Here is a 21,031-nt window from a genome sequence, read left to right on the forward strand (position 1 = left end):
AAGTTAACAAGAAGCTGGACTCTTAAGTAGTGATACAAGTTTTTTTTTAAACTCTGCAATGCGATTAGACTTCCTATGAAGTATTTTGAAGTGGAGTTTCTGTCAAAATGACAGTAAGAACTGAAAGACACTGGGGTAAACAGTTAGATCCACTGCTTTCTGATCTGTTGATAAACACTGGTCAGATCGATAGCTCTCTGCAAAAGTCATTCAGGTGTGCTTCATATCCACCTGAGCAAAAGGGTGAGTTTCTTGATGGTTCATCTTAAAGGTGGCAGCTCAGCAGAGCTGCAATACCCTCAAGCCAGCCTTGTCCATGTAATATGTGTTCAAGTCCGAATTGGGTCTTCAGAGATCGATTTCAATCGACCATATAACAAACCAGGGTCTTGGGTATTAAGAATTGCATAATTAGAATGCACAAAGGGGGTGGATAAAGTAAATACCTTAAAATACTTTGATAAAACATTCTCTTTAAAGATGGAGTTATGAGTAAATCCAAAAACTCAAATTTAGAAGATAGATTTTGTTCTAAATTATAGTTCCACTGCTTTAAAGTAGATGTGCAGTGTCAAGTATGAAAGTTAAGCTACTCACCTGCAATAACAATTTGCTAAAATACCAGATTGCAGGTTAGCATTATTTTAAAGGAGTGTTGCAAATGCTCCTAAAACCGACAAGCTAAGAGCATGGTTATTTGAATGAACATCTTTAAAAGCAAAGAGCATGTCCTAGCCTTAATTCCACCCTACAAAAACAAATTCTTGGATGTAAATTATTTCTGCCAGCAGATGGCAGTCACCATTTGCTTGCACTCCAGAATTTAATGAGAACAGTCCAGGATTAGTCATTAAACTCTGAAAATTTCATAACTGGGCTTTGGGTTAATGTCTTGACATTACAGAACAGTTGAACCACCTCCAAAATCATCCTTAAATTGCGCCTAAAGGCTTATAGATGGAGCAAATGCAAAGGACTGGATGCCAGTTTCCAAATTATCCAACCCATTCCCTCTAACAAACTTCAACCTGTTCCCAAAAGTATTGCTACTTTCAGATACCATTATTATACTTCAAGTTAGACACAAGTCTACCTTCGACAAAACAATTACAATCTGGGTGACAATTTCCTTCCATGTGTTTGACATTCTTCCACACCACCATCACCCACAAATCAATTCTCTTCAGTGTAAGTCTCACCAGCATTAAAGCATGTCCCAGTACAATTTCCAAATAGCCATTTGCTATGTTGATAACAGGGAATTTATTACCAAAGCAGAGAGTGATCGGTTCTCAGTTAGGGCATCAAATATTATGGAAAGAGGGTAGGAGAATGGGGTTGAGAGGGATAATAAATCACCCATGATGAAATGGCGGAGTAGACTCGATGGGCTGAATGCCTAATTCTGCTCCTATGTCTAATGGTCTGGTATATTTAAAGAAGTTGATAGGTTTTTGATTAGTGAGGGTGTCAAAAGGAGAAGGTAGGAGAATTGGGTTGGGAGGAATAATAAATCAGTCCTGATGAAAACAGTGGCGCAGACTCAATGGGCTGACTGGTCTAATTCTGCTCCTAATATATGTCTTAAGGTCTGATGCACCATTCTTTCAAGCACCGGTGGGATATTTGACAACCAGGAATTATTTTATATCCTTTATTTTGTCACATGCACATCCCAAAAGCAGCCACATGCGACCTACTAAATGTAACTAGCAGATTTTGCACAAAAGTATTCTACAGACAGCAATGAAGCTTTTATTGTTGCTTGTACTAAAATATATAAAAATCCAATTAATTTTATAAGGGACGGAGGGCTCCAACAGCATCATTTATAAGCCTTCTAAGAGAAGGCTTATAAATGATGCTGTTGGAGCCCTCCGTCCCTTATAAAATTAATTGGATTTTTATATATTGTGGTGGAGAGGCTTGTGACTTCCTGAAATTGATACCGTCTGAAGCTTGGTAAGGACGCCCATGGTGGTAAGGTAAAGGGGGAGGTTCCAGACAAAGAGTGATCCAACCAAGCCCTCAGTGGTGGAGCAGGCAGAGGATAATCACACCACAGTGGCAGGAAGGCTGCAGCATTGAAGAGTCCCCATTCATGCCACCTGGACCTTGACCCCAATCCGTCAAGAACCATGTGGTGGCTGCCCATGCATCAAATTCCCCAAGTCAAGCACAGGCATTCTCCGTTAAAGGAATAACACCTTGGGAGAACATCATAGTTGACTCAAGTGATTGCACATCATTCCTAAGCAACACTAATTCTTAAGAAATGGTTTGAAGTGGAGGTTTTCTAGCTGTTCAGCAGCAGAGCCGAGTAAATTAAGCATAGACATTTAGCAAGCACTGAGGATGAGTCACAAATATTGCACCACCAGAGGGTTATAAGTTTGTCTCCATCAATAAAGCTGGTCTGGTCTTTCATCCAATTCCACTGACTACACTTCAGTGCATAACACCCAGTTAATGATGTACTGTACCATTCATTCCTCGACAATGCAAGATCAATTACTCATAAGAATGGATACAGCTTTTGAAGATGGCTTAAATATATTTGTTTTACAAACAATGCCTAAAGAGCAATAGTACATAAACATTCTCAAGTTATCAAGCTGCATCGTCACACACTCTTCCCCTACCCTTTCTATGGGTTATGACAAGGACAGGCAACTGTCTTTTAGGTATGTAGTGGCAATAATTCTGATTCCAACTGTAGGAAAAAAACTTTACTATGAATCTACAAAGTCTGAGGGAGATTTTGAGGCAAAGAAATAACAAAACATGGGGTGTCTGACATATCCATTGAACAAAATACATCAAAATTATGGAAATCAATAAAAGCTAAATTAAAGTGGAAAGGGAGCAATGGCTCAGCTTGGTATCAATAAAACAGCAATCTAGATATTAAAAAATATCAAAAATTGCAGATACTAGAGTCAGAACTAAAACTGCTGATGGTAGGGCATTGAAGAATGCAGTAGAACAGAGTGATCTAGGAATAATGGTGCATAGTTCCCTGAAGGTGGAATCTCATGTGGATAGGGTGGTGAAGAAAGCTTTTGGTATGCTGGTCTATATAAATCAGAGCATTGAGTTGGGATGAAATGTTAAAATTGTGCAAGGCATTGGTAAGGCCAAATTTGGAGTATTGTGTACAGTTCTGGTCACTGAATTATAGGAAAGATGTCAACAAAATAGAGGAAGTACAGAGAAGATTTACTAGAATGTTACTTGGGTTTCAGCACCTAAATTACAGAGAAAGGTTGAACAAGTTAGGTCTTTATTGTTTGGAGTGTAGAAGGTTGAGGGGGGACTTGATAGAGGTATTTAAAATTATGAGGGGGATAGACAGAGTTGACATGGATAGGCTTTTTTCATTGAGAGTAGGGGAGATTCAAACAAGAAGGCATGAGTTGAGAGTTAGGGGGCAAAAGTTTAGGGGTAACATGAGGGAATTTCTTGACTCAGAGTGGTAGCTGTGTGGAACGAGCTTCCAGTGGAAGTGGTAGAGGCAGGTTCTATGTTGTCATTTAAGTAAAATTGGATAGGTATATGGACAGGAAAGGAATGGAGGGTTATGGGCTGAGTGCGGGCCAGTGGGACTAGGTGTGAGTAAGCGTTCGGCACGGACTATAAGGGCCGAGATGGCCTGTTTCCGTGCTGTAATTGTTATATGGTTATATGGACTCAGCAGATCAGACAAGAGCTGTGGAAAGAGAAACAAAGTTAAAGTTTTAGGTGGACGACTCCATCAGAACACTTCTTGCCGACACCGAGTCATAACCCCTTGTATTTAAGTGTAACACTTTCCCAACAGGCTGGTATATGTCTAGGGGAAAAAGAGATCCAGCCACACACCAACCCCGCCTCCCGTACACGCAGGTGCTGTGAGAATCGAGTTTATGCCTCGCGCCCCCGCCGGCAGTATCAAACCCACAACAAATACCGTTATGAAATACACTTTAAAGAGTTTACTAAAATTAAAAGAGTATTAGGCAATACAATATATACATATACAAGAAAAAAACAAAAGGCGCCAACTTATCAAAGTTCAGTCAGTTTAGTGCACATCGGTGGAGCTCATCCAGCGAACCATTCGACTCCTCGGTGGTCGTCCTCCCGAAACGCCCACTTCGGACTCCCCGGTGGTTTCCCGAGCGCACGTCCTCCTTCCTCGGCGTCTCCCTCCAGACTCTCCAAGCCCGCGCAACCCCTCCCCCAAGTTCCCAGCCTCACAAAACACAATAACATTCCCCATTGATTAACAAATGAATACAATTACCATATCAGCCATTCTAAAGCGAAACAACGGCAAGAGAAACTTTTAACAGACAAAGAAGCATTCCTACTCGTAACAAACCAAAGAAGCCCTTTTTAGTAACATACACAGGACATTGTACATAAGTTATTTAAGTGACAGTTCTTAAAGGTGGATGCAGGCTAGGAATAGCTGACTCCACAAGTGGCTCGAAAAGTTTCCAAGCAACACACATAAAATGCTGGAGGAACTCAGCACTTTCCAAATTAGTCTGTATGAAGAAGGCAGCCAATGAAAACATGTGAATGGAGCTCTGATCAAAGGGTTATCAACCCAAAATATTAACTCCATTTCTCTTTCTGTAGGTGCTGCCTGACCCCTTTGCTGAGTGTTTCTCGTGTTTCCTTAATGGGTGGGGGATCATGATTGCTAGCCAATCACAACCTCCCCTTCTTCAAAATTATAATAAAAGGTACAAGAAAGTACAAAGTTCGCATCAACGCCAGACCACGCACTGCCTTCAGATCGGTTGTCCTCACGCCATCCATCGAGATTGGACTCTGCAAGGATATCCAGTGCTGCCAATCTGGGACACTTGGTTTCCTCGTGTTCATTCATCCCTAACTCGAGTGCATTGTCCTAGGCCCTGGAGGCCCCTGTGCTGACACACTGTTGTGATATGAATCCCCCTGGTGGAGCTGCGGTACGTAGATGGTGGCAGCAGAGACGCCTGCCCCGTTGTAGCCCTGTGCACCGAACCCACCTGACTGGAACGTGGACACTCCATACTCGGGTAACCCCTCAAACTCTTCCCCAAACTGGAATGCAGCCCGCTTCCCCTTCTGGCGGCGATTGCAGAACCAGACTCGGACGACCTGCCGAGGACAGGCACAGACAGAGTTAGTGTGCTAGACGTTTGGCTGGAAGAGCCAAGGACTCCTTGACGATTGCACTTTGAACAAAGTCAATGGTTACAAAGTTTATGATACCAACCCTCAAAACCACAAGCTCTCTGGTCAGGGTCAGATATGGAACCTTGCCATCGGCCAGCAGGCAGAAACACACCAACTGTTTCTGTTACATAGAACAGTACAGGACCATCGGCCCATGATGTGCCAACCTTTTAACCTACTCTAAGACCATTCCCTCTCACATAGCCATCCAGTTTTCTGCCTCCATGTGCCTATCTAAGAGTATCTTAAATGTCCTCAATATATATCTACCTCTACTTTAGCAGCACATTATATGCACCCACCACTCTGTGTTAAAAAAAAACCATGCCTCTGATATCCCACCTGATTCCTCCGATCACCTTACAAGTATGCTCCTTTGTATTAGCCATTTCCACCCTGGGAAAATTGCACTGGCTATTCACTATACCAATGCCTATTATTATTTGATTCCCACATCTGTGAAGCAATCTTAAAGGTTTTGTGTACTCTGAAAACTCAAATTTAATTAAGCAAATATAGCACATAAAACAGCCGTTTAACCCATCTGCCAAAAGCAGAACCTTCCAGTGGCTAAACATTTTAATTTTGATTCCTACTCCCGTTCTGACATGTCAGTCCATGTCTTCCTCCTTTGCCACAATAATGCTATCCACAAGGTGGAGGAGCAACACCTTATATTCCATCTGGGTAGCCACCAATTTGATGATATGAATATCGATTTCTTCTTCCTGAAAAAAACATTCCCTCCCCCTCCCTCCTTCTAATCCCAATCTGTCCTCTTACCTCTTCTCAGTCGCCTGTCACCTCCCCGTGTCCTCTCCTTCTTCCCTTTCTCCTATGGCCCTCTCTCCTCTCCCATTAGATTCCTTCTTCTAATCATTAGATTAGAAGCCTTTTACCTTTCTTACCCACCTGGATTCACTAATCACCTTCTAGTCATCCTCCTTCCCCTCGCCCACCTTTTTTATTCTGGTGTCTTCCCCCTTCCTTTCCAGCTCTGAAGAAGGGTCTGGGCCCGAAATTCGACTGTTTATTCATTTCTGCAGATGTTGCCTGATCTGTTGATTTGGATTTTCAGCATCTGCAGAATTTCTCATGTTTATGATTTCCTCCCCCCTCTTACACCCCATCCCTGATTTATTTATTTCCCCGTCCCCTTTTTTGTTCTCTCTCTGCCCATCACTTTGCCTGTTCTCCATCTCCCTCTGGTGCTCCCCTCCCCCTTTCTTTTTCCCTAGGCCTCCCATCCCATGATTCTTTCCCTTCTCCAGCTCTTTTGCCAATCACCTTTCCAGCTCTCAGCTTCACCCCACCCCCTCCTGGCTTCTCCTATCTTTTTGCATTTCCCCCTCCCCCTCCTACTTTCAAATCTCTTACTATTTTTCCTTTCAGTTAGTCCTGACGAAGGGTCTCAGCCCGAAACGTCGACAGTGCTTCTCCCTATAGATGCTGCCTGGCCTGCTGTGTTCCACCAGCATTTTGTGTGTGTTGCTTGAATTTCCAGCATCTGCAGATTTCCTCGTGTTTGTGACCCATCATGTGTTCTCCAGCTCTTCACTTAAGCAACTCATCCCACCTACTAGAGAGCCTTTCCAAATTTCTCTCTGTTTTTTTCCATTTCCCTTTTGAAATCCACATTGGAACTCACCTCCAACACATCCGAGAATGATGCCAGATTCCAACCATTTGTCCTACCTATCACTTGCATTTCCCCACAGGTTAAATTACAGTGTGAGCAGATTTGGGCCCTTCAGCTAAGAAAGGATGTGCTGTCATTGGAGAGGTTCTAGAGGAAGTTTATGAGAATGATCCCAGGAAAGAAAGAATGTATGAGAAGCATTTGGTAGATCTGGGCATCTTCTCACTGGAGCTTAGAAGAATTGAGAGGGAATCTTGTTGAAACCTACTGAATATTGAAAAGTCAAGATAGAATAGATGTGGAGAGCATGTTTCCAATAATGGGAGAGTCTAGGATGAGGGACGCAGCCACAGAACACAATCAAAAATATTGAGTCTGTGGAATTCATTCCCGTAGACAGCCATGGTGGCCACGTCACTGGGTAAATTTAAAGCTGAGGTTGATATATTTTTGATTTAGTAAGGGTGTCAAAGGTTATGGGGTTGAGAGTGATCATGAATCTGCCACTGACTTCACTCACCTCAACTCTGATCTGATTCCACAATCTATGGACTCACTTTCAATGTCTCTACAACTCATGTTCTCAACATTATTTATTTATTTTTTAAATTTATTTTTTATTTGCACAGTTTGTCTTGTTTTGCACATTGGTTGTTTGCCACACTGTGTGTAGTTTTTCATTGATTCTATTGTATTTCTCTGTTCTATGTGAATGCTGGCAAGAAAATAAATCTCAGGGTAGTATATGGTGACATATAAGTACTTTGATATAAATTTACTTTGAACTTGATAATCGAATGGAGCTGCAGTGTCGATGGGCTGAATGGCCCATTTCCACTCCTAGGTCTTATGGACTTACGGTCTAATTCTTTTTCCTTTCAATTTATGCCCATTAGCTCCAGTCTTCGATCCCTCTATCAAAAGGAAACAGCCATCCATGTTTCACTCTGTTCAGATCATTTTCTATCCCCTCTGTCTCTCTCCTCCAAAGAACACTCTCCCATCTGTGAGGTTGTAGTCCCCATCCCAGGAAAAATTATCAAAACTTTTCAGGGGCTTCTCTAACTTCATTTCCCTATTCCTTACAGACCTTCAATTTCAACCCACAACTTACATCCTTTTCCAGGTTGAGGTCATCAGCAATCTTCGAGATCTCTTGAGTCGTTGGCTTTGGACACATGACGAAGAAATTCTCCAGCGCCTCCTTCACGTTGTTATCGATGCTGGTACGCTGTTTCCGCTTGCGGGACGGAGTCAGTGTTTGGTCGATGCTGCACAGCTGGTTTAAATATTGACTTAGTGGTGACAGAGGTTCATGTACAATGCATGTACAAGCAAAAAATAATTGACCTGCTATCTCTGCTTGACAGTCGTTCACAGGTGAACCATATTTGACTACAGCAGGCATCAGAGAAGCAGGCCCCTCCCTTCTCTGTTCTGCAAGAATATAAACCATGGGTGAAGTTGCACAAAGTGTTCTTTCTGGTTTATTACCTCCCAATGTTGCTGCTGTAGCCACACATGAGGTGTTGGGGTAGGGGTGACTTACTTTACGTCAGCATTAGTGTAGGCATTGAATGATTTGTGAACATGGTAAGTTAGCAGCTGACACAAAGGTTGGCAGTGTTGTGCATTGTGTAGAAGGTTGTTGTAGGTTACAATGGGACAATGCATTAGGGTTAGGGTTAGCCCACCCTAATGCGTGGATTAAATTTGAAGGCTGAATACAGGGATAATGACAGGATTCTTAGCAATGTGAAGGAACCTCCATAGATCCCTCAAAGTTTAAAGTTCAAAGTACATTTATTATCAAAGTATGTATACATTATACAACCTTGAGATTTGTCTTCTGATAGGCAGGCACAAAACAGAAAACCAGAAGAAACCATTTTTAAAAAAGACTGTCGTACACCCAATGTGCAGAGAGAAAAGAAACACATTATACAGACAGTAATTGTAAGCAAATAGCATTCTGAACTGTGTCCACAAAGAGAGTCCCATTGTTCAGCATAATTTAGCAGAGAACCCAGTTGTGGAGCAGTGATCTGAACTGCCCCATCCCTCCCCTTGGGCCCCGACACCTAAATTGATGTACAAACTTCGGGTTCAGTCACTGGGGCCTGGACCTCACTGCCCTGCGCTTAAGTCTCCGTCCAAATATCAGGTTCAATCACCACAATATGCTCTGGTGCCCGGACCTTGCCACCTCGATTTGGCATGGCACTTAAGTCTCCGTTCAAACATCAAGTTCAGTCAAATCAGTACGCTATGATGCCCGGACCTTGCTGCCTCAATTTGGCCTTATAACCATTAAAGCTCAGCTCATCCTCACTCTTGGCAATAGGCCCATAGCCTCGCCTCAGTTCCGCCACATCAAATTGACTCCGAGTTCAAAGGGAAGTTACAGACTATTGCTTACAATGATCATTTGCCAGGAAAAATGTGATTAAGAAAGTATTTAGTTGTTTTCCTTGTTTCATTAGCCGCCAGACAAAAGTCGCTGAGATTCACCAGTCCATCGTAAACTGGAAGCTGATGGGGTTTAAGGGGGGGGAAGGTTTTGCCCTTCATTAGTCAGGGAATTGAGTTAAAGAGCTGTGAAGTAATGTTATTGCAGCTCAGTAAAAGCCTGCTTAGTCCATACTTGGAGCATTGTGTTCAGTTCTGGTCACCTCATTATAGAAAGGATGTGGAAGCTTTGAGGACGGTGCAGAGGAGATTTACCATGATGCTACCTAGATTAGAGACCATGTCATAGGTTGAACAAGCTGGGGCTTTTTGCTTTGGAGCAAAAGAGGATGAGAGGTTACCTGATAGAAATGTACAGGTGCAAGAGGCATAGTTTGAGTGGGCAGCCAGAGACATTTTCCCAGGGAAGAAATGACTAATACAAGGCATAGAGAGAAGAGAAGATGGCGGTGCGATGCAGCGCGCAGCGGCCACTCTGGAATGAATATCTGTTATCTGTTAAGTAGGATGCCGTGTACAATCCTGATTTGATGGAGACGGATGTGAGAAGCACGGAGGAACATCTGGTGAAACTTTCGAAATGCCTGTTTTGCTTCCGCTGCTACTGTGCGATTGAAAAATCTCTGGACAGGAAGGCCCTGAATCCTCAGCTTTGCCTGTTGCTTGGCAGCCGGGGCCAGGGTTGAAGCGCTCGGCAGAGATGGTTCTCAGTGCTCAGTGGTCGGAGGCTCGAAGTTTTTGGACGAACTCAGAGTTGGCTGTGGTTGGGTGCTTCCAGGGTGCTGCATCAGCAAATTGCAGCACTGGAGGTTCATGGCAGGAAGCGTTTTTCTTCCTTCTACCGTCTGCGTGATGATGGGCTATCCGGGACTTTGAGACTTTTTTTTACCGTGCCATGGTCTACTCTTTATCAAATTACGGTATTGCTTTGCACTGTTGTAACTATGTGTTATAATTATGTGGTTTTTGTCAGTTAGTCTTGGTCTGTCTTGTGTTTCTGTGATATCATACTGGAGGAACATTGTATCATTTCTTTATAAATGCATTACTAAATGACAACAAACAAGGCCTGAGTGTCCTCATAATCTAATTAAGGTGATTGGGGGAAAGTATACGGTGGTGTCAAAGATAAGAATTTGTTTACACAGTTAATGGTGGGTACATGGAATGCACTGCCGAGGTGGTGGTAGAGGCAGATAGATTAGAAACATTTAAGAAACTCCTAGATAAGGACAAGGGTGATAGAAAATGGAGGGCTATGTAGGAGGGAAGAGTAGGGTATAATGCTAGCACAACTTTGTCTAGAAACAGGCTACGTGGGAGGTTTCTAAAGAGTCTCACATCAGCTTCATCCCAGGTTGGAGGCTTTGTTCTTCAATTTTTCTTCACTTTCTCCATCAAAATTTGGAAAGTGACCCCCCATTTTCCAGGATCATAATGGAGCTACTGAGATTTGGTAAGGATGGGTTTGAAAGGGACTTTTGTCTTCTTGACGTTTTGGGCAAGACCTGTCCCTTTTACGACACTTTAGTGACAACACCTGCCATTAATGGCAGCTCACACAAGAAGAGATAAAGGTGTGACTGGGTTCAGCCCTGTGCTGATCAAAGAGCCTCAGACCACAGAAGAGTACAGCATGGGAGCTTCAGAACCTACAGTGGGACATCTCAAAACACAGGATATGCACCACCAACAGCACGTCAAGGGTCAAATTTATTCCCCATTGACATTTACGTGTTAGGAACTTGCTGTGGTGTGCTGGCGCAAAATGCAACAGAAGGAAAGAACATTCAACAGTTCTAAAGAATAAAGGATGAAGTTAAATATTAAAGTACAGATATGGAATAAAATGTGTGTAAAACATAAATACCAGCATGCATAAATAGCCTTATAAAAAGTGGTTGATAGTGTTTACAGTGAGGTGCAGTGATGGGGTTAACAGGTAGTGGGGTGGGGGTCTACATATTTAAATGTAGCGATAGTAGAAGTTGGGGGTGACTAACTAGAATTGTTAATCAAATTTTCTATCTGGGAAAAGAAACTTTTAAGATGCCCACAAACCCCTCCAAAAGCACTGGCAGCATATGCAAGTTTTCACCAGCACCCACTTCCAGGCCAACATCCCCAGCGTAAACACTCTATGCTCAGTCAACTCCAGTGGGCAAGCCACATCATCTGCTTGCCTGACACCAGGCTGCCAAAGCAAGCACATTCTCCAAGCGTTTGCTCGGTCATCCTAGTCTGTTTCCAGGCAGACAAAGAAACAGGCTCAGGGATATTCCTTTTACAGCATCTTCCCAGGGAATGTCTGGGAAATAGAGGAGCAACATTTGGGAGGGTTTTGACCCTCTTCCACATGAACACCAGCAGCAGGAGCACAGCATCTGCACTCTCACCCCAGACAAACAATATCTCCGGCAGATTTTGCAAGCACCCATGGCACTGGAGGGAGTGCATATCCCAGAGGACGTGCATGCACGGATTACTCTGCCTCTCACCCTGTTCCACTGACCATCACTGGTGGCATCATTCCCTCTGCACTAACCTCCTGAAAGTTGTCGTTGTCCTTGGCCTCCTGTAGCCACCGCTGCAGCAGGGGCTTCAGCTTGCACATGTTCTTGTAGCTCAGCTGCAGCGCCTCAAAACGACAGATGGTCGTCTGGCTGAACATCTTCCCTGGAGAGAAACGGAGGTTCACAAACTCCTTCTTGCAAAGCCAAGCCTACGCACCATGACAAGCCAAGAGCAGGTGCAGACTGCCACCAGGATGTAACATTTGTATGCTGGGGTGGGTGCCAACTGTCTGCATCTCTGTAACCTGCCCTGGCTTCATGTGCATTTCTGGTCTTGAAGGTCCCACTTTGGAAGTTGAAGTGAGATCTCCAAAACTAGAGATACACAGTATATGAAGTTAAACCTGACAAATCCGGAGTATGTGACGTGCACAGCAGTGAATTCTTCCTCTGCATAGTTCCATACACAGAGAGTGGAGGATGTCATGGAACATACTGTACTGCCGGGGTGGTGGGAGAGGCAGATACAGTTGGGGCATTTAAGAAACTCTTAGATTGGCACATGTATGATACAAATAAATGGGAGACTATCTTAGTGTAAGTTACAGGGTGGGAACAACATTGTGGGCCGAAGGGTCTGTACTGTGCTCTACTGCTCTATGTCTTGGTAAACCCATGTCTGCACTCTCAGTTCAGCACTGATTACCCAGTGCCGTTGAATTAACTATCTCCTGTGCCTCAGATCCTCTTACCACCTTCCACCCCTCACTCACTCCACCGTTTCCATTCCTTACACAACTTTTAAAAAAACTCTTTCCATGCTCGGAATGTTCTAGAGCTCTTCCCTTTCAGGTTCAGCTAGGGACTGGGACAACAAACAGAACATAAGACCATAAGACATAGGAGCAAAATTAGACCATTCAGCCCATCAACTCTGCTCTGCAATACAATCATGGCAGATTAATTATCCCTCACATCACCATTCTTCCTCCTTTTCCCTGCACCCTTTGATACTCTGACTAATCAAAAACCTATCAATCTCCACTTTAAATTTACCCACTGACTTGGTATACCCACAACTTTTGTGGCAATGAATTCCACAGATTCACCACCTCTGGCTAATGAAATTCCTCATCATCTCTGTCCTTCGAGGCTCTGCCCTTTGGGCCTAGACTCTCCCCTATCAGAAACATCCTCTCCACATCCACTTTACCTAGGCTTTTCAATACTCAGTAGATATCAACGAGATCAAGGACAAATGGACAAGGGGATCACAGAGGGAGCAATCTCTGTGGAAAGTGGAGAGTGGGGGGAGGGGGAGTTTCCCCTTGTGTCCTAACCAATGTTGATTTGCCGTACAAATATCTCCAAAACAGGTTGTTATCCCTTTTCTGTTTATGGACACTATTTCCGCACAAAAATGATGGACTGTTTTCCATCAAGTAGTGTCTGTGAACAAGGAAATGCAAGTAGAAGAAGCTGGCACAGCTCTCAAACGTGCTTAACAACATGGCGAATAGAAAGAACAAAATAAGAACAAGAAAGAAAGAGACAAACAGGCCTCAAGTTTAACATCTCATCCAGCACTTGGAACCTAGTGCAGTTCCAGACTAAGTCTGATTTTGTGTGGTGGAGTGTCATAGTCATAGAGCATTATGGTACAGTAACAGATCCTTCAGCCCATCTAGTCCATGCCAAACCACTATTCTGCCTAGTCCCTTTGACCTGCAGCTGGACATAGCCCTCCCATCCATGTACTATCTAACTTCCCATAAACTTTGCACGTGAACCTGCATCCACCAATTCTGCTGGCAGCTCATACCACCTTTATTCATATATTTATTTATCTATTGAGATACAGTGTGGATAGGCCATTTCTCTCCTTTGAGCCATATTGCCCAGCAAAAACCCCAATTTTATCCAGGCCTTATCACAGCACAATTTACAATGACCTATTAACCTACCAACCGGCCTGTGGACTGTGGGAGGAAATGAGAGCACCCGGAGGATATCCACGCAGTCAAGGGGAGAATGTGCAAACTCCTTACAGGTAGTGGTGGGAATTGAACCCAGGTCGTCTGTACTGTAAAGTATTGTGCTGACCACTATGCTACCCTGCCACCCTCTGAGTGAAGGAGATCCCACTCTGGTTCCTCTGAAATATTTCACCTTTCACCCTAAACCTATGACCTCTAGTTCTTGCTCCAATGGAAAAAGCCTGCATTACTCATAATTTTGTATACTTGTATCAAATCTCCTCCCATTGAGAGGCAAAAGTAGTACCTGTGGGCCCATAATTGACACTATAGTTCAGATAATGATGTACCACAGATGATGATCTTGGGGTAATCAAGATTTGTCTTTTCAAAAAGGAAAAGAGCCATCGCCCTCCCTCGATCAAGGCTTCATACTCACCATACAGGGCCCCAAGGGCCAAGCCCACCTCAGCCTGTGTGAAGCCCATTGTGATGCGCTTCTTCTTCAGCTCTTTGGCAAACTGCTCCAAGTCCTCCGAAGTGGGAGAATCCTATATGGTTAATGAACAGCAAGTCACTAGTTACAGAAACTTGAGTACAACTAAGGTAAAGCTTACATGATGTTGGCCAGACATTTGAAATATTCTGAGCAGTTTTGGGCTCCTTATCTAAGAAAGCACAGATGTGCAGATGTGTTGTCATTGGAGAGAGTCCAGAGGAGGTTCATGAGGATGATTCTGGGAATGAAGGGGTTAACATATGAGGAGCTTTGAGCCTGTACTCACTGAAATATTTAGAATAATGTGGGGGGGGGGGGGTATGGAATCTCATTGAAACCTACCAAATGTTGAAAGGACTAGATATGGAGAGAATTTTCCTATGGTGGGGTATCCAGAACTAGATTGCACTTTCTCAAAAGGGGGGCCACTTTTTAGAACAGAGGTAAGGAGGAGGAATTTTTTTAGCCAGAGTAGTGAATCTGCGGAATCCTCTACCACAGACTGAGGTAGAGGCCAAGTTCATGGTTGCATTTAAGGATGAAGTTCGTTGTTTCCTGTTCAAAGGATATGGTGAGAAGGCAGGTGTATGGGGTTGAGTAGGAACTGGGATCAGCCATGATGGAATGGCAGAGCAGACTCCATGGGCTGAATGGCCTAATTCTGCTCCTATGGCTTATGGTCTTATAGTGGTTTCTTGTCCAGCATAGTCCTGGAGTCATAGACCACCACAGCACAGAAACAGGCCCTTTGACCCACCTAGTCTGTGCCAAACTATTATTCTGCCTTGCCCTATTGACCTGCACCCAGACGGTAGCACTTAACCCTCCCATCCACGTACTTATCCAACTTCCCTAAAACTTGCAGTCAAAACTACACCCACCACTTCTGCTAGCAGTTCCATACTCACACCACCCTCTAAGTGAAGGAATTCCCCGTCTCTCCTTAAATATTTCACCTTTCACACTTAAGTCTGTGACATCTAGTTCTATTCTCGTTCAAGCTCAATGGAAAAAGGCTGCTGGCATTAACCCTACCAACCATCTTGTATACCTCTATCAAATCTTCCATCATTCTCCTGCACTCCAGGAAATAGAGTCCCAACCTTTTCCTATAACTCAGGTATTACACGTTCAGCTGTTACACTTTATTCTGTATTGTTCTGGTTCTAACTCAGTGCAGTGTGTAATGAACTGACAGTTTGCAAAAAAAAAGCTTTTCACTGTATCTCAGAATGTGTGTCAATAATGAACCAATTCCAATTCCATTCAGCTCCTTTCAAATCAAACTCCAAAGAAAGGCACTCTGCCAGACAACAAGGACAGCATGTCAGAAAAGTAACATAAGGTACTTGAAATTCACCTTCTCTCTCCATGACAGTGGATGAGCCTGAGGTTCCTTCACTCTAGCTTCGGAATCGCCGGGTTGATTGCATTACACTCATGACAGCCGCAAAGAATCACAGGAATCGTCCATGGTCCAGAGAAACACACAAACTGCTGGAGGAACTTAGCAGGTTTGGCAGCACCTCTGGAGAGGAATAAACAGGCGTTGGTTTGTAGGGTCTCAGCCTGAAACGTTGACTCCATAATTTCAGCCTGACCCGCTGAGTTCCAACAGCATTTTGTGTGTGTTACTCTGGATTTATCAATCTGGGTTAGATTGATCTAGAAGTAGGCTAAAGGGCCTACAACATTGTGGGCCGAAGGGCCTGTCCTATGCTGTACTGTTCTATGTTCTATGCTCTATGTTCTAACCACCTTAGAATGTTAGAAATTTGCAGAACAGGAGGCAATTTGACTCAGTCTGTTCCATTTGTTTTCAGTACATGGAAATGTTGGACTGCTGCCTCATGGCTGCAGGTACCCCAGGTTTGATCCTGATTTTTGGAGCTGACCATGGGGAGTTTTCATGTTCTCCCAGCAATGTATGCATTTCTCCGGGTGCTCTGCTTCCCCACCACAACACAAAGGCTGGTAGGTTAACTGGCCTTGTAAACCATTCCTTAATGTAGATAGTGAAAGAAAAGAGTTGATAGGCATGAGGGAATGGGCAATAGTTGCAGGTATGTAATCAAAGGGATTCGTCCAAGAGCTAGTATTGATTCTATGGGTCAAATAGCTTCTTTCTACATCTACAAAAATGTAACCCTACTTTACATTTCATGATCCAATTCTGTGACAAATTCTTTACAATTTTAGAGCTAAAAGAGCCTCGGAGCCAACATCATCAAAGGCGTGTCCTGATCAAACCATACAGACTCACTCCACAGCCAAGAAAGCACCCCAGTGCCTCTACTTCCTCAGGAGACTAAAGAAATCTGACATGGCCCGCCATTGACCCTCAGCAACTTCCGAAGAAAGCATCCTATCCAAATGCATCACAGCTTGGTATGGCAACTGTCCTGCCAAGGTCACAGGAAACTTGTGGAAACTCCATGGCATCTGCCTCCATACCTCGCTACCTCAGTAAAGCAGTCAACATTATCAAAGACCCAACCGACCCCAAACATTTTCTCTTCTCCCACCTCCGATAGGGCAGAAGCACACACACCACTTGAGCATCTTCTATCCTGTAGTTATGACTACTGAACAGTCCTTGGACATGGCCTCAATCTAACTCGTGATGCCCTAGTACCCTACTCTGCCCTCCCTGTACCACTATTCCCTATTCTCTATTGCTTTTCCAATGTACACTGACACTCAGTACACTGATGTGATGAAGTTACCAGTGTGGATGGCATCCAAAACAGTTTTCCGCTGTATCTCAGTACATGTAACAATAATCTTTCCTCATCTAGGTGCCTCTTAAGATCAAACCAAATAAGGAGTGCCGAAAATGCTCCTCGGGTCAGGCCACATGTGTCTAGATCAAAGCAGAGTTTATTGTTGTATTTCTAAGTACATGTCTGCACAGGTGGCAATGGGAAAACTTAATTGCAGCAGCATCACAAGCAGGTAGCATCAGACACACAACAATATTCACAAGAAAAGCAAACTATACACAATCTGGACAACAAAACATAATCAGAACTAAAATAAGTCTGCCCTAGTGCTAGGTGGTCATTGTGCTCACTACCATTCGTGGCTCCAAACAGTCCTTCCAGGTGAGGTGACTCTTCCCCTGGAGTCTGTTAGAATTGTATACTATGTCCGGTGCTCCCGGTGTGGCCTCTTGTATATCGATGAGACCTGACGTAGATTTGAAGACCATTTCGCCAAGCACCTGTGCTCCATCCGCCAGAAGTGGGATCTCCCAGTGGCAACTCATTTTAGTTCCCCTTCCCATTCCAATACGTCAATCCATGACATCCTCTATTGTTGTGATGAGGCCACACTCAGGTTGGAGGAACAACACCTTATATACCATCTGGGTAGTCTCCAACCTGATTGATTACATGAACGTCGATTTCTCGAACTTCCAGTAATGTTCCCCCTTCACCACTCCCCATGCCCTTTTTCCCTTATCTTCTTGCCTGTCTATTGCCTCCCTCTGGTGCTCCTCTCTCTTTTTCCTTCTTCCATCCTTCTGTCCTCTCCTATCAGACTCCCACTTCTCCAGCCCTGTATCTCTTTTACCAATCAACTTCCCAGCTCTTTACTTCATTCCTCCCCCCCAAGTTTCATCTATCACCTTGTGTTTCTCTCTCCCTCCCCCCCCCCCCTTTAAATCTACTCCTCAGCTTTTTCTCTCCAGTCCTGCTGAAGATCTTGGCCAAAATGTCGACTGTACTTTTTTTCTGTAGATGCTGCCTGGCCTGGCGAGGTCCTCCAGCATTTTGCATGTGTTGTTTGGATTTCCAGCATCTGCAGATTTCTTCTTGCTAGTGATTAGGGTTGTGTTAATTGATTCAAGAACAAAATGGTTGAAGGGAAGTAGCTGGTGGTGTGGAACCACCTGCCAAATGGGGGAGAATCCAGGGCAAGATGTAGATTTTATGTTCATAACCCTTTCTGGACATTCTGTTTGACAAGTTGTTGACCTGACATGTCACTTCTCATTTCAAATATTGCCCAACCTGCTGCCAGTACTTCATCTTTATTTGCAGATTAAATTTGCAGGATTTCTGCCTCCGCCACTTTCTTGGCAGTGAGTTTCAGACCACCTCCACTCTGGGTGAAAATACATCAAGTCTCCTCTGACCTTGGGCAGCAGTGTAGTGCAGTGGCTATCACAATGCTTTACAGTGTCAGTGACCCAGGTTCAATTCCCACCGCTGCCTGTAAGAAGTCCACACCTTCTCCTTGTGACCATGTGGGCTTCCTCCATTTTCCTCTCACAGTCACAGAGACTGTGAAGGTTGGTCATTGTAAATTGTCCTGTGATTAGGCTAGGATTAATCAGGGGAAGCGTGGCTCAAAGGGCTTCTTTCATGCTGTATCTCAATAAAAAATAAATCTTCACTCAAAGTACATTGTAATCTATTTGTTAAATCCCTTTCTGCAAACAGGATTTGGTCACCCTCTGCAGAGCTCTCTACTTTATGCACCTCAACAACATCCCCCCTCTCTGGTCTCAAGAAAGATTTTCCACAATGACGCACTTGACTAAACTTATAATCTTTCTGCCTCAGTGCACCAAGGACAATGCTCACTTTGCTTCAGCCCAGCCCACACCATCCACAGATAATCCGATTCACCAGAGGAAAGGACCCAAGCTGAGGCTTTTTGAGGTTAGATCTCATTTGGAGTCACTTGGGGTGCTTATCAAAGAAAAGATGTGTTGGCATTGCAGAGAGTCTAGAGGAGGTTCATAAGAATGATCCCAGGAGTGAAAGGGTTAATATGTAAGGAACATTTGATGGCCTTGGGTCTGTATTCACTGGAGTTTAGAATAAAGAGGGGAGACCTTTTTCTGTTGTTCAGTGTCAAAAAAAGCCAAATTAAATCCACTGTGACTCAATGTTGTAAAACAATAAAATATGAAAACTTCCAAGGGGGATGAAGTACTTTTTATAGATGCTGTATCTGGTTCCTTAGAACACCTTTCATTAACATTGCCACTACTGGTGTCCAGTTCATCAGCCTATAATTGTCTGGGTTATCTTAAGAGCCTTTCTTAAAAAATGAAATAATATTAGCTATCCTCCAATGCTCCAGCACCTCACCCGTGGCTCAGAATATTTTAAGTATCTCTGATTCCCCAGCAATTTCTGTATTAGTCTCCCACAGGGTCGGAAGGAACACATTGTCAGGCCCTGGGGATTTATTCACTTAATTTCCCTCAAGATAGCAAACACTTCCTTGTCTCTCAGTTTCACACATTGATTGATCTGATCCTCCAGAGTATGAATTTTGTCCCTTGCTATCCTTCTGCTCTTAATATACCTGTCAATGCCCTCAGGATTCTCCTTCCTCTTGTCTGCTAGCGCACCACTGTCTTCTTTTAGCCCTCCTGATTTCCTTTTAAGTGCTCTCTTGCATTTCTGGTACTCCTCAAGAACCTCACTCGTTCATGCCTGCCTTTACCTGCTGTGCACGTGCTTCTCTCTCTTATCCAGGATCTTAGAATCTCTTGACAACCAAGGTTCGCTAAACCTGGTATCCTTGTCTTTTACTCTGACAGAAACATACAAACACTGTAATCTCAAAATTTCACTTTTGAAGGCCTCCCACTTACAAAGTACACCTTTGCCACAAAACAACCTGCTCCTACACACGTTTGCTAGATCCTTTCTGATACCATAAAAATTGGCCTTTCTCCAGTTTAGGATCCCAAGCCTAGGACCAGACCTATCCTTTTCCATAATTACCTTGAAACCAATGGCATTATGATCACTGAGTGCAAAGTGTTCCGCTACACAAACTTCTGTCACCTACCCTGTCTCATTCCCTTATAGCAGATCCAGTATTGCGCTCTGTCTAGTTGAGACTTCTATGTACTGATTAAGGAAACTTTCCTGAACACATTTGATAAACACTTTCCCATCCAGCCCTTTTACAGTATGGGAGTCCCAGTCAATAGGTAAATTTAATTTCCCACATACGTACTATAAGAACCTTATGTTTTGTACAACAGTCTGCGATCTCTACAAATTTGCTCCTCCAAATCCCAGACTGTTGGGTGGTCTATAATAAAATCCCATTAACGTGATCATCCCTTTCTTATTCCTCATTTCTACGCAGAAAGCCTCGCTAGACCAGTCTGTCCTGACTGAGCACTGCGGTGATATTTTCCCTTCTAAAACAACAAAGCCCCGAACACTGAGCTGCCAGCCCCGCGCCGCCTGCAACCCAGTCTCACTAATGGCTACAATATCCTAATTCCACCTGCTGATCCGTCATAAACTCATCCGCCTTTCCTACAATACACCTTCTATTGAAATCTACACAGCTTAGAATATTAGTCCCACCACGCCCGATCTTTTGATTCCTGACTTTGTGTGTGACAACATCTTTCTCCCCAACCACTGACTCACTCCACGATCTGTTCTGGCGCTCTGGTTCCCATTCTCCGGCAACAATAGTTTAAACCTTCCCGTGTAGCACTTGCAAACGCAATGACTGAATAATGTATGCGCTACCAACTTATTTCGAGACACTTGATCACCTTTTGCGCCTGCGAGAGTGTAGTAAACCGCTGTAACTAGGGATTTGGAATGAGAGCGGCAAGACAGAGGTTCGATCTTCACCTCGGGTCCTATCCGCGTCACGTTTGTACGCCCTCCTGTGCCACGCGAGTTTCCCCTGGGTACCTCGGTTTCCTCCCACGTCTCAGAGGTCA

General features: G+C 43.9%; 1 protein-coding gene across 1 annotated transcript; it reads right to left on the reverse strand.

Annotated features, from left to right (window-relative positions):
- Positions 1-4,203: 4,203 nt before the first annotated feature.
- On the reverse strand, positions 4,204-14,352 carry LOC140737862 (POU domain, class 3, transcription factor 3-like). Its single transcript, XM_073064599.1, has 4 exons — positions 14,251-14,352; positions 11,868-11,998; positions 7,968-8,132; positions 4,204-5,136 (listed from the first exon to the last, which is right to left on the reverse strand). The coding sequence occupies exons 1-4, from the start codon at positions 14,297-14,299 to the stop codon at positions 4,882-4,884; spliced, it is 600 nt and encodes a 199-aa protein (XP_072920700.1). The 5' UTR covers positions 14,300-14,352; the 3' UTR covers positions 4,204-4,881.
- Positions 14,353-21,031: the final 6,679 nt, after the last annotated feature.

Source organism: Hemitrygon akajei, chromosome 2, assembly GCF_048418815.1.
Source record: "Hemitrygon akajei chromosome 2, sHemAka1.3, whole genome shotgun sequence".
In the NCBI taxonomy this organism is placed as follows: Eukaryota; Metazoa; Chordata; class Chondrichthyes; order Myliobatiformes; family Dasyatidae; genus Hemitrygon; species Hemitrygon akajei.

What these genes read in the sequence shown, in the direction of transcription:
- LOC140737862 (XM_073064599.1), bottom strand. Translation starts at nt 14,299, where the DNA reads ATGGGCTTCACACAGGCTGAGGTGGGCTTGGCCCTTGGGGCCCTGTAT. An exon ending in GGCCCTTGGGGCCCTGTATG is followed by an intron (nt 11,999 to 14,250) that starts GTGAGTATGAAG and finishes GTTTCTCTCCAG; the next exon opens with GGAAGATGTTCAGCCAGACG. An exon ending in ACAACGACAACTTTCAGGAG is followed by an intron (nt 8,133 to 11,867) that starts GTTAGTGCAGAG and finishes TATTTAAACCAG; the next exon opens with CTGTGCAGCATCGACCAAAC.